This window comes from Thamnophis elegans, chromosome 8 (assembly GCF_009769535.1).
Source record: "Thamnophis elegans isolate rThaEle1 chromosome 8, rThaEle1.pri, whole genome shotgun sequence".
NCBI classification, from domain to species: Eukaryota; Metazoa; Chordata; class Lepidosauria; order Squamata; family Colubridae; genus Thamnophis; species Thamnophis elegans.
Genome location: NC_045548.1, coordinates 58,440,960 through 58,454,948, shown reverse-complemented (window position 1 = coordinate 58,454,948; position 13,989 = coordinate 58,440,960). Strand labels below are relative to the sequence as shown.

At 38.9% G+C, this 13,989-nt stretch overlaps 1 protein-coding gene across 3 annotated transcripts in view; it reads right to left on the bottom strand.

Annotated features, from left to right (window-relative positions):
* The window catches only part of OXR1 (oxidation resistance 1), a 231,569-nt gene that overhangs the window by 54,421 nt on the left and 163,159 nt on the right, over window positions 1-13,989 (bottom strand). The window contains exon 1 of one of the 3 annotated variants that reach the window (XM_032223206.1): window positions 3,194-3,525. The exons of the other annotated variants lie outside the window; for them this stretch is intronic. Coding sequence (XP_032079097.1) covers window positions 3,194-3,341 — 148 coding nt within the window. The 5' untranslated portion in view covers window positions 3,342-3,525. Of the gene's footprint in view, window positions 1-3,193; window positions 3,526-13,989 lie in introns of those variants that run through there. 3 annotated transcript variants of the gene reach the window in all.

The following is a 13,989-nucleotide window of genomic DNA, read 5'->3' as shown; positions in this document are numbered from 1 at the left end:
ACCTAATACAGTCAAGCAGAATAGATATGTTCCAGGTCCCTCAATTAAACAATGTTACTGTGTAGGACTGAGAAAGCAAGTGTGCCTCTATTCTCTGGAACACCCCACTCTCTCCAGAAGCCCTCATTCCCTTGGGGTTTGGAAGGCTTCCTTTAAGATCTGATTGTGTCCTTGGGGGGAGGGACAGGGCTATCATACTTTTATTGGCATGCTTCCTTTTGAGTAAGGCTGCCATGTTATGATGTGGTCAGCATGAAAATACAGAAACACAGTAACCTTTTCGCCAAAGGATGCCTATTAATCTACTCACATTTGCATGCTTTCCAACTGCTGTAACATCTGAACCTAGATGAACTATTTATTTAAACTATCACTAGAAAGAGCCATATAGGATTTCAAACTACTATTTGATAATTTTCCCAACTCAGTGGTGGGTTGCAAATATTTTTACTACCAGTTCGGGCTTGCTCCCATGTGCACTCACGTGCAACACTTTTGTGCATGCACAGAAGTATCATGGCAGGTGGGCGGGGCCTCCCACTGCCGCTACTACCACTGCCCCAACTACAAATTAAAATAACAACAAAGCTTGTTTGTTCATCACACAATATTGAAGTCAATTACACAGTAAAGATTTTAACTAAAATCAAAAGGTTGTCACTAATATTCTGGCTACAGTTGCCTGTAGTTAAATTCTATCCCAGGCCATTTTCAACTTAGGATATCTATACCAAACCATAATCTAAGCATAGCCATTCTAGATATGAATTTTGGAAAAAAACAATTCACCCCTCAAACACAAATTACCTTATATTTTTGAAAATAGATTTAAAAAGTAAATAAAAATTTAAATGCAAGAGCATTAAATTTACTTTTGAATAGTTGGATAATTCTAAACTATACAAATTGCTTTTGTAGATATTGCAACTACTTTATGTTTATGTTATTCTTATTATTCTTAAACATACTAAAGTACATGGTAGAAAATAATCCTTGAGATTCTATTTTAATGTAACATTGAATTCAAGAATACATGGACATTTTATATTATGTAACTTTCTTATCATTCACTTGGACAAAAAGTCTGTGTTAACTTTTAACATGCCTATTAATACCTTCGCTAAAAAATAAATAATTTTCCCCAAAGCTACAAAACTATTAAAATTTTTATGAATACACTACTTTGCACAAACAGTCAATGACATTTTCTGTTCAGACATGGCTGTGGCTACACAATGTTATGATGCAAACACAGAAGCAGGCAATGCATGGCCCATAAGGAGAAAACATGATTACAGCTACTTTAATTCAAAACAAAACCACAAAAGGAGAAGCTAAAAAGTTCAGGACCCATGCATTAGTGACTTCCTTCCTTCACTGCCATATCTCCTGTAGTTTCTCCAATCAAAGCAAAGTGTTCTAGGTTTAAAGTTCTACTTACCTTTATAATTTACATATTTACGCCATTCTAATCTACAGCCCACTGGTTACAAGATACAGTTATTAGTTATTATGCTTTTTTGTCATGTGGCCAGCCCTCTACAATAGCATTTTCTCAACGATCCTGATAATCAGGCATTAAAAAGTTGAATATTTGCTCAGACCTTTGATCAGGCTGACAGATAAAATCCATGTAAGATTTTATTTGGGACATTCTATTTCTGTTTTATATGCATGTACTGGGATGCATCATTTATCTTTATTATTTGGTGTTGATTATATACAGTATCCAGAATCAAGCAGAATCAGTTTGTTAAAACCTATATACATAATAAATAAAACATGCCTTCACACATCATGGTAATACAAAACAAACCAGATTACAGCATGTACTTAAACTGCTTGTTAACGTTTTTGTTGTTGTTGTTGTTTTTCTGGTGATTTTCTTTTGTGTTTCTACACCACTCAGAGCCATATATATAAGGCTATGTAAATTTATCAAATAAACAAACCATATTTTGAGTTAATGTAATGTGTAAACTGCAGTAATAGGAACAAGGCTACTATGGCTTGTTTAAATAAACTAAGATGTGATGTGTGGATCCAGAAATTACTATTCAGTGGGATTCAAAAGCAAAGGCAGAGGCAGAAGGTATAGCTGCTACACTGAGAATTTCTCAAGGACAGTGCTGATATTCATTTTCCCTGCTGTATCAAAGAAAAAGAACTGAAAAAAGCTACCAAAGTTTTCTGGCAGGAATAGCTCAATAGGACAGTGTATTTTAAAGTGTGATCCTAGTTTCCCTGGAGGTTTCCCAGGACCATCTCAAGGTGCCTCAAAACCAAAATTACCTGCCAGTCTACCTGGAAAAAAATAATACACAATATTAAAATCCCATCAAACAATTGTGAGAAACAATAAGGCTGCAAATGTGTCCATTTTAATTTATAATCTGGTAAAATATTGATAAATACAGACCACGTAAACAAAAGCTTCCATAATTTTTAAAAGAGAAAAAAGTTAAAGAAACACTGTAATAGGCTGTCCTACTTAGCAAATAAAATAAAATAAAGCACCAGTGGTGACTTTTCCCCCTTACTCTGGCTTGGGCCTTCTTCCCATGACTTCCACTCCTTAAACAAGGAAAATTTTGGCAAGGCTGAGGAAGATGGGTCACAGACTAGCAGAGGAGGGAAGGAGGAGAGACAGACAAGTACAAGACGTTGGAAAAAAACAACCTTTCAGTTGCAAAAGGCCAAATGTAGCACCAGAAGAGAAGAGATGGGGTTTCCTCCCCCACTTCAATTTTGTCCCAAACTTCAATATGCACTCGCGTGTCTCCCTTGAATTCAACCCACTTCCTCATACTCCAAGTCCCTTTCCCTTTTCTCCCCTTTTATGTAAACACCACATAAAAATCTCACACGCGCAAAGCCTTATTATCAAAACCAGTCCAAATACACCAAAGGGGCATTGGATCGAAGCTGCAGGGGAGGGGAAGGCCCAGAGTTTCAGCGCCTGCAACCCGCCTTCTCCAACCAAGCTGGGAAACACAACTTTTCAGGGGTCGCGCATTCTGGGAAGTGTAGTCCCACATGAGGGAGGGAGTGAAGGACGGACGTTTTTTCTCTCTCTCTCTCCGACTGACCAGCTACGAAGCAACCGGGGAAACCCCTCTCCTTCTCCTCCTCCCTCCTGAAACCCGCCGGCCCAGCTGGGGCCAAGTGTTTTTGCCAAGCGGGAGGGCCTTACCGGGCGGCGAGGGCGTCCCGTCGTGTTGGGAATCCTGGAAGTGGACTTGGCGGAGGCTCCCCGCGCCGGGGACGGCGCCCCAGAGGCGGTTGGCGGTTCCCCTCAGCAGGCGGCCGCTCTTGCCCGTGAAGGTGGTGAGGTACTCCATGGGGGCTCCGGAGCTAGGAAGCGGAACGGGTTCGGGGAACTACCGCGCTGCGCGGGGCGTGCGCGACACCCTCATGGCGGACTAGAAGCCGAGCTCGGAGCGGAAACGTAGAGCCGCGCGGCCGGGGAAGAGGGGGAAAAAAGTTAGGCAAAAGTTGAGGCTGACGCCGCCTCAGGACTCCGGCGCTGAAAGGAACCGAGCGGCGCGGCTACGGTGGGTGTGGCTGGAAGGAGGCGAGGCCTCGGCTCGCTTCCCCCGAGTTTCTCAGCGAAGATCCCCGCAGGGCTGGACACGCGCGTGGGTGAAGGTGAGGACTTTTGCACGCGTGTCTCTCACCTCCACCCTCTCTCTGTGTCTCTGTTTCTCTCACGCGCGCACACGCCCTCCCTTTAGGAGGTGACTGGACACGTGAGTGGAAGGTGAGGACTCTTGCACGCCTCTTGCTCACCCTCTCCCTCTCCCTCTCTTTCACACACACCACACCAACACAGGCGCGTGTCCTCCCCTTGGCACTTACGGCTTGTGAATTTCTCATTCTGCCTGGAGCTGCAGGAATTAAGAGAGGGATGGAGAATAAATCTTGGGAGCTGTAAACCAGCAGAGGAAATCTAAAATAAAAAATCCTGGAATCCTTCTGTGAAGCTGCTAAGGAAACTATTTCAGTCACAAGGAGTTGGGAGAAAGCTTTTGACCTCAACAAAGATACAGCCCAAATAAAGATGGCACTTTCTTCCCATCTCTCTCTGAAATAAAAAAAGAATGCCCAAGTGGTAAATTAGGTATTTCCATCAGGATGTATCAGGTCGACTTAAAAGTATCTTTTAAGTCATAGACATCATATGTCAGTGTAGGAAGAATTTGTCTGGCTTCCACAAAATTTGTAAACTAAAACTTACATCGCAAGCATAACTGAAAGAAAATATGTTCAATTGACATATTTAGGGACACTTGTTATGATTATGTAACTGCACCCTCCTAAGAATATGATTCCATGTGTGCTTACTCAAAAGTAAAAGTGAGTTTCGTTATCCTTACTCTAATATTAAAATATTGCACGCTGAGGCTCAGGCTTGAGAGATATGCTGCTATGCCAAAAGGTTCATATAAATAGTTCAAAAGCTTAGCAACCTTTAAGATAAATTTGAAGGAAGTTAAAGAAGTAAGAGAAAGGAAGCAAGTCATTTGTGTAATAGTTAAAATAACCTACAGTTTCAAGAGATCCTCCAGAACCAGGTGCAAAAATCAAGGAGTTCATTGCTACCTTTAAGAGCTATCAGTAAATGTTAAAGGGAGATGCAATTGGTTGTTGCTTATAAAAAAAAAGAATGCAGGACTATATTGGTTTTTTAATATATGTCCCACCAATATAGAATAAAATACCAGAAATACTATATTAATGGCATACTGCCCTTCTCTGAGCTACATGCAGAAAATAACAGTAATAATTGGTTTTAGCATAATTGCTAAATTATATAAAATACTCATAAAACTATTTTGACTTAATTGAGAAGAAGCCCTCTACAGATGCAATACAACAATTTTAGAACTAAATATAGTCTTTCACACTTAACTCTCAACACCCTGCTACAGTGCCTCAGGAAAATCAAAGAACTAAAAACAAGACAAAAATATGGTTGAATTTGATCTCGCAGCACTCTTTATGTCCATAGATCCAAAATTAGTGAAAGATCCACGGCAGCAGTAGTACACAACACACCCAGTTTCATCAAAAGATGTCTGACCACTCAACCCACTACAGCAGAACCAATGCATAATAAAATATACCAAAACATCCGACAGACTATTAAAATGACATGGCCATAGAACACAAATCAATTAAAGCATCTTAAGTAATCAAAAGACCCAAAATACAATGTGAGAACTGTAACAGCCACTACATAGGACAGACAGAAGACTACCAGAGCACCAGGGACATGCAGTCACTAGAGGCAGGGGAGGCGTGGCCTCACCAGTCTCCTGAGGGAAAGGAAGAATTTTAAATATTTTTTTTTAAATAATTAAAGCCAGGGTAGTTGCTACCAGATTCAAAGTCACAGTGGCTTGGTGTCTGCTCTCAGTGTTAACTATGGGAGGAGGCCAGAGAACTCGGGGCCTCTTTTGCCTAAGGAATTGTTTGTCTTTTAAAAGTTAAGGAGGAGTTAATAAGCGAAAACTTTCATATGCAAAAGAGGCACTGATTCTCCCGCCTCCTGATCGGGGTGCAGCGAATCATGCCTTATGAGCACGCTTACGTTGAGCACGCTTACGTTGAGCACGCTTACGTTGGGTGGACAAGAGGAGAGTTGAGAGAGTTTCCACAGCTGGAAAAGGTGGATCGGACGGAGGGAGGGGGGGATTCAAATTTATTGTAATTTAATTTGTAATTTTTTATTGTGAGGTTTGTGTGTGTGTGTGTTTTTTTTTTGTCTTCACAGCGGTGGGATTGGAGGAGGCAGGGGGGCGAGGTGGCGGAGCACAGAAGCGGCAGGGAAGTTCTTGCCGCTGTGTTTCAACAGGCCAGGCGTCTTGCATTTATGTCCACCATAAACGCGAGACACCTGGCCTGTTGGACACAGTGGTGGTGGTGGGAGGAATTGGCTGGGTGGGCTGGCTGGCTGGGGAGGGGAGACCCCTTTAAAGCCCAGCACCGAGCGGGGAGGAGGATGAGAACGGTGAGTCCAGGCAGGGAGCAGGTCGGGCGGGGGTGGGTGGGCTGGCTGCAGGCTGGGGCAGCAGGATTGTTCATATGAGGAGGCGGGGGGGCAAGGCAGTGGAACGCGACGGCGGCGAGAAGCATCTCAGATGGAGCCAGGACACCCGGAAGGCAAGCTGGCACTTAAAGGCATGCCGAAGTGCCGGCTTGCCTTCCGGGTGTCCCGGCTCCATCTGAGATGCTTCTCGCCACCGTCGCGCTCCACCGCCTTGCCCCCCCCCCCCGCCTCCTCCGACAAACAATCCTGATGCCCCGGCCTGCAGCCAGCCCAGCACTGAGCGGGGACGAGGAGGAGGAGGAGAAGAGCGGTGAGTCCAGGCAGGGAGCAGGTCGGGCGAGGGGTGGGTAGGCTGGCTGCAGGCCGGGGCAGCAAGATTGTTCATTGGAGGAGGCGGGGGGCAATAGCAGTGGACTTATATACCGCTTCATAGGCCTTTCAGGCCTCTCTAAGCGGTTTACAGAGAGTCAGCATATTGCCCCCAACAATCTGGGTCCTCATTTTACCCACCTCGGAAGGATGGAAGGCTGAGTCAACCCTGAGCCGGTGAGATTTGAACCGCTGACCTGCTGATCTAGCAGTAGCCTGCAGTGCTGCATTTAACCACTGCGCCACCTTGGCAAGGCAGTGGAGCGCGACGGCAGCGAGAAGCAACACCCCTGCCACTGTGTTCGACAGGCGTCTCGCGTTATGTCCGCCATAAATGCGAGACGCCTGTCGGACACAGTGCTGGGGACGTTGCTTCTCGCCGCTGCTGCGGTCTTGCCTCACCAATGGTAACCGTCACCGCACGTCACTGCAGAGCACATCCATGAACACCAATGAGCAGTCTCAAGATGTGATGACATTCAAGACATTAATCTCACATGACAAAAACAAACTCAATCATAGTTTCAGCTGGGAATCTGAGCATCCTAGATCAAGCTATATCCCCAAATGCCAGGGAATTCCTGGAAGTCTGGCAGTCAGACAGACTAATACAATTGTTTTTGTTTTTTCAACTCCACCATGCTGCCTCACATTTTATGTAAATTTAGCACATAGCATAAGGCACATTCACAGCAGGTGGAGATCAAGGGACACAAGCTTTGTTGCTTTGTTCCTATGTATAATTTCTATGCATTTACAAAGCTTTGGGGCTTTGCTCTACCTGTGCCATTTTGGTTATGTTCCCCGTAATCCCACCCCTGATGGCTCTGGTTCACAATTAGTCAATCTTTGGCTAATTCCAAGACATAAGTGGGATGGAAGGAATTTCAAGGTTATATACTAGATTGGAAATACAAAGGAAAAACAATGGCAAGCCACATAATTAACAGTGAGTCTGCCTTAACAATTATTATTGTAATACAGAGATTTGCATCATCTTCCAAAACAAAAACTGAAGAATGACAGAGCACAAAATAATGACTAGGGCTAAGAGAAAAACAAGGCAATTTAATTCAAATGTAATTCAAATTGCTACAGTGCATATAATTTTAATTTAAAATTCAAATGAAATTTAAAAGCAGAATATGATTTCCCTCCATATATTTAATATTTTTCGCCTGTCACAATAGTGTTTACAATTAAGCAGAACATTTGAAGGCCTTGAGGCGATACCTGTAGCCCTGGAGTTAAGGTTGTGCACTTCTTTATAACTCCTCATAGAAGAAAAGGAGTATTGGTGTAAATACTAAAGAGTTGTACCAGCAAGCAGTTAGTATTTGGAGAGAAGGAAATAAAGTTCAAAGCACAAAAGGAATTTACTCTCATAAAGGAAGTTAACAGCAAAAAAAGAGGGTTTATCTATATCAGTACCAAAGGAAGGAGAGGAAAGGGGACGGTTTCACTTCTTGGAAAAATGTTATGGTGATAATATAATTTCCTTCTCTGCAAAGGGGAACTCTGCTGAAATCGACCCAAGAACAACTGACACAACGAGAAAAGGACAGTTCAAAATAAGTTATGAGATGGTTACAGAGCTATCATAACGAAGTTTCAGTCTCAAGGCTATTTTCAGTCACATCTCAGAGTCTTGGAGTAACATAAAGTATCATCTTGAAGTTTCCTTCTATGTTGTTTGAAAAATGTTAGAGAAGGCATGGCTTGGACAAATCAGAATTGGGTCATGCCAAACCAACCCAATATCATTTTTTTAAGAGTGACTACACAATGGACATAATGCATTTTTATTTCTGCAAAGCATTAACCATCTCCCAGGAGATTCTATTAGAGAAGATGGCAAAATGTGAGGACGACTATATTATTAGAAGGATTCAGAATTGGTTGCAGATGACACAAAAATAGGATGATAACAAATAACTTAGGAGAAAGTAAGTTTACAAGATCTTATCTACCTGGAAAAATGCGCAATAGCAGCAAGTTGAATGTCGGCAGGGACAAATGCAAAGCCCTTTATTTGGATAGAAAAATCAAAGGTATGAGTATAGGATGAGTTGACATGAAGAATATCTGGGTGGGTTTGGTGATTACAAATGTGATGCAATAGGAAGGAAGCCACGTAGAAAAAAACTTACGAGAAATGATTGAAAATGTTTAGCTTAAAGAAGAAAGAACTGGAAAGAAATATGAGAGCTATTTTCTAGTATCTGAAGGACTGTCAAGATGGTGTTCAGTGTTACTCCATAAGGCAAGATAAAAACAGTGAATATAAATTACAAGGATTATGAATGGGCATCAGGAAGAATTTTCTAACAGAAGGCCTGTTGAAAACTGGTGCAGTCTGCTTAGCTACAAGTGTTTAAACAGGTTGGATTGCTTATCCACTGGAAATGCTGCACTAGCGGATGTTTTCACTGAGCAGGGGATTGGATTACAATCTTACAACCTATATTCTGTGATTGTATAATTTATATAATTAGGGGGTATCAGACTTACCCTGCCTAAATCTGGATGGTTAATTAGATGGAAACAAAGAGTTTTGTATCTCTCTCCTGTCATTTCCTTGTAATTTTTTTGCTGTTGTTTAAAGCCAAGATCTGATCGCCTTTTTATTATACACAGAGCTTTGGTGTGGGAGAATGAACTAATTTTGGCTTGTATGGCTCATGCTGCTAGGTGAAAATTCAGCTTTTCCTATATTGCAGTTGGCAGCTTGAATAAGACTCACCCAAGCAAGAGTTCTCTGTGGCCAATGTTGCCTATTTTAAGGAATAACTACAAGAAGGAATGCAGATGAGTAAGATTATTTTACAAGACTATATTCCCTCCATGTATTAACCCATATAAGGAAAAGTGACATTGTGTCTCGGAGTATCTTCTGGTCTCTGTGACAGATTTGCCTATATGACAAGATAGATGATAGATAGATAGATAGATAGATAGATAGATAGATAGATAGATAGATAGATAGATGATAGATAGATAGATAGATAGATAGATAGATAGATAGATAGATGATAGATAGATAGATTTTCTGTCAGCTAGTAGAATGAGTCATCATTTACCTTCAGTTAAAATGGACAAAAAGTGACAAAATAATAATTGAGAAAGAGAAAAAAGAGTTGCTTTTAAAACAATGAAGATTTAGAAGAGGAAAAGAAAGAAACAGAAAAGATATAAAGATTTGTAATTATTTCATGGGTAAATAGAATGCCCATAAAAGTACATTTCAATAATAAATAGTAGGCAAAAAGCTTTAGGAGCTGCAGTTTGAATTTTCTGAGAATTCTGTATGCACATATTTCTGTTAAATAAGTTGTGATCCTTATTTGAAGCACTCTTTCCAAATTACAGTGGCACTCTTTTTTTAAATAGATTTTTTTAAATTTTTAATTAAAAAGTGTATCAATTGGTTACACACAAAAAAAACCAACCTTCCGGGCATCTCTTCTACAGTCAACAACCATAGTTCATATTAACTTAAGTATTTTAATATTTATACATGTCACCATCATTATATCTCCATTTTCATTTGACTATAATTGTTTAAACATTCTTCATCATAAAATATAGCAAAGTTTCAATCACCCTGTTTTGCATTTGATAAACATCCTCAATTTTTTCATCATATTTTATTGTTATGTGCTGTAAGTATTCCAGTTTTTCATCTATTCTTTCATATATATTTGATAATTTCTGTATTTCTGAAAGTATCTTTTGTAAATTTGAGATTTCTATTTTTTTTTAAGTTGTGCCATTCTAACAAACACAGCTGCTCTAGCTTGGTAGGTTAATAAGATTAAAGCATAGATTCACAAAGGACGTTCCACTTCAAAGGGCCACCTGTACCTTCTTATCACTCTTTGTAGCCAAGCATTAAAATCTTGTGATGCCACGTCAAAAACAATCCGTGAAAGAACAAAAACCTCCCAGCCTCCGAGCAGTGATAATGCTGTTAAAAAGTTTCCTTTTGTATATTTTTTGTATTTCAAGTTAGAAAAAGGAGTCCAATCTTTAAATGAATTAGAAAAATACCCACAGCAGTGAAAGTGGAAAACTTTAGCCTATAGACTACAGAGAATCATAAAGAGAAGGTAGAAGGAGAAAACTCAATCCATCCGTTTCAAAAGGCTTGCATAAATTCCATACATGAAGATAGCATTTAAAAAGTAAGATAACCACTGTCCAAAACCATTCCAAATTTAATTCCGCAGCTTGACTCTTCTATTCTTCAATTTAAATTAATTTTTAAGTTTTTATAGGCAGTCTCTTTTTAAAACAGTAAATGTTCCTCACCAGCTGGAAACAATTTTTCTTTCCGTATCCTTCCGTTTTGGAGCTGCCCCGACTTCGTCAGCCTTGGCTGGATACAGTGGCACTCTTGTGGCCAGACAAACATGGCAAAGAAAAGATATTAATTTCTTGCTGCTGATTAAATCTGAATTTGATCTTAAAATTGGAAAGTCATATATGACTGTAATTAGATCCCTTTAGTCCTTTAACTCCATGCACAGGTGGAACAAGGTGAAAAACCGAGCTGTTCCTTGCAATGTCCGGAAAACCAGCAGCCCCAGGGTACCAGCATGCTCGCTAGTCATAGGCCATTCTCTCACTATAATATAACTGCTAAGTATCAATACTAATGAGGAACTTTTAAGTTTAAAAGCTACATAAGGAGCGTTCTTTTTTTCTTCATGTGCAAGTCATCATACCGGATAAGAATCTTTTTATTTGTTTAAACAATACATACTTAATTGGGTAATATTGAGGCCAAGCATGATGAATGGATATCAAGATATTGTAGTCTCCTGTCCAATCACAAGCATATTTGTTTCTTAATTGTTTACATGAAAATTATTTTCTTCACTCGCATTACGTTCTCAAATAAAAGAAAACTGGGCTAGGAGAAACACCAGCTCAGTTCAGGTCTAATATTTTAAACATCCTGGCTTAAAATCCCTTAATTCTAAATTGTCATTCTTTTGCACCTAATTTCTACTGACGACTTTCCAGTCTGCAGTAAAAAGAAAAAATAATTCAGAAGCCTATTTTGTAGTTTTTTTTCCATGTAAGACTCATTCTTTTTATCTGGACCGCAATATAATTCAAGTACTGCTTATCCATTGAGAAATGCCATGACTTTCAAATTGTTTTTGGATGTCTAAGAATACTTTTCTTGGCTATTATAAAAGCTCAGGTAGGTTGCCTCCCTTTGAATCAGACAATTGTATGTTTCTGACATATTACTCAAAATTCCATAGTATACACAGCATTTAAGAAAAGGTTAATTAACATGTTGGAATACACCAGTTTAACATGACGCCATCACAGATAGCTTGAATCTATGTGTTAAAGCTCTACAATTTACCTTTAACACAAATTTACAATGTATCCATAATAGATCAAATAAGACAATGAACAGCAATTCATACAGTTATTAACTTAATAGCCATACTTCCTGTGCAACACTTTAAAGGTATATGCAGACCAAGACTGGGCGTGGGAATCCTATATGTATCCTCTCTCTCCCATACAAACATGGATGACATTCAATAATTTTTTTAAGCCATGCATATCAAAATGTAATTTAACACAGATTTAAAGCATGTTACAGGAAAAAAAAAACATCTGGAATTATTTCAACCTCTTAAAAAATAAATCTGTTCTGTGTCACATCACCAGGAAGAAAAAGGGAAAAAGTTGAAAATTGAGAGGGTGGCAGACTTCTGTGCTATTGTCCCAAGTCTCTCTTCCAAAGAATGGACTAGAGTTTGTTCTGAAATATTTTTCTCTGCAGCCTGCATCTTGAACTCAATCTTTCTTTCTGCCCTGCCAGTTTCTTTACCCACATCAAATTTAGTCTCAGTTCAGTTTTCAAAGTGACCCTACTGATAAAAGGTTCTGATCTCTTTCACAGAATGCTTTCCAATATATTATACAGCTAGTTTGTAAAAAAAATAAAAATGGAGGATTCTCAGTGAAGAAATCAGATGATTGTAGCTAATTCCACAAATATTAGTTAAAAGAAATCCTACCTTAAACAGTGAATAAACATAGCTATTCATTATAACATTTATTTACCATATCTATTAATTCAATTTGTATAGTCTTCCCATATCACATATATGACTCTAAGCAGCTCACAACAGTGAAAATAGTACAAGCTTGGAGTTGTTCTGAAAAGAAAACTTGGTGTGTTACTTTCAGTTTTATAAAAAAAAAGGCAGAAAAAACATTATTATTTATAGTAATAATTTCCAGTTATGTCACACTGGCTCATTCTTTTAGATTACACAGAGAACCAGAGTTCTAATTTATTTTATTTACATGATTTAGTTGCCTGCCCGGCATATAGTTGCTTCTTAATAAGATGAAGACATAGGGGAAGTCAAAATAATTATATTAGGAAAATATTATCTTGACTACAGAGTTTTTTTAATTTCCCAGGTTTCTACAGTAATATATAAAACACTGTACAGCTGTGCAGTATTACATTATGTAGATTATTAGAAATCTGAAGCTAAAAGACCGTGTCAACAATTGCCACATACTCATTTTGCAAAATTGTATAATATGCCTTACTCTGAATATCTACAACATGATTTGCAAACTATAAACAGTTAGTGTTAAACCTTTGAAAATGCCAATGTCAATAAACTACTGAAACAAATTACCTTTTGATAACTCTTTACCAATGCATAACTTGCTTTCACTCAGTTTTGGATCATTGCTTGGAATGCAAAACATTGCATATGTACATAAGAAATACTTTTTTATATTGGATGTGTCAGTAATAACTCATGTATGTATGTATGTATGTATGTATGTATGTATGTATGTATTTATTTATTTATTTATATAGAATGGAAGTAGTGATCTTCCTCCCATATTTGGGCATACCAGGGGTTGTGACTTTAAATATATACCTTTCACCCTGGCTTGGCTGATAAGGAGTCGAACTCTGTAGCTCAGTGGTTAACACGTCTTCCTAAGAGGCAATACAGCACAGGTTCAATTCCCAGTAAGGTTATGGCTAGCTGATGAGAGCTAAATAGCTTGAAATAGATCTATACTAGTCTCCCTTTATTTATTTATCAGCACAAATATATATATATATATATATATATATATATATATATATATATATGTATGTATGTATGTATGTATGTATGTATGTATGTATGTATATGTATATGTATATGTATATGTATATGTATATGTATATGTATATGTATATGATGTATATGTATACACACACACATACATACACACACACACACACACTTATGTACTTATTTACTTATTGAAGGATATATGTGTGCCTTCAAGTCAGTCTTGACTCTGGATGACTACATGGGCCTTCTTGGTAATATTTTGAGAAATGGTTTGCCCTTATCTTCTTCTAGTACTGAGAGAGAGTGGCTGGACCAAAGTAAACATCAGCTTTGACAAAATTAACATCAGTCAATTGCAAAAAGAAGAGCTTGCATACTGTGACAATATCTTTAATATCATCAAATAACAACTGCCTTTGGAATGAGTTATTAGGTAGA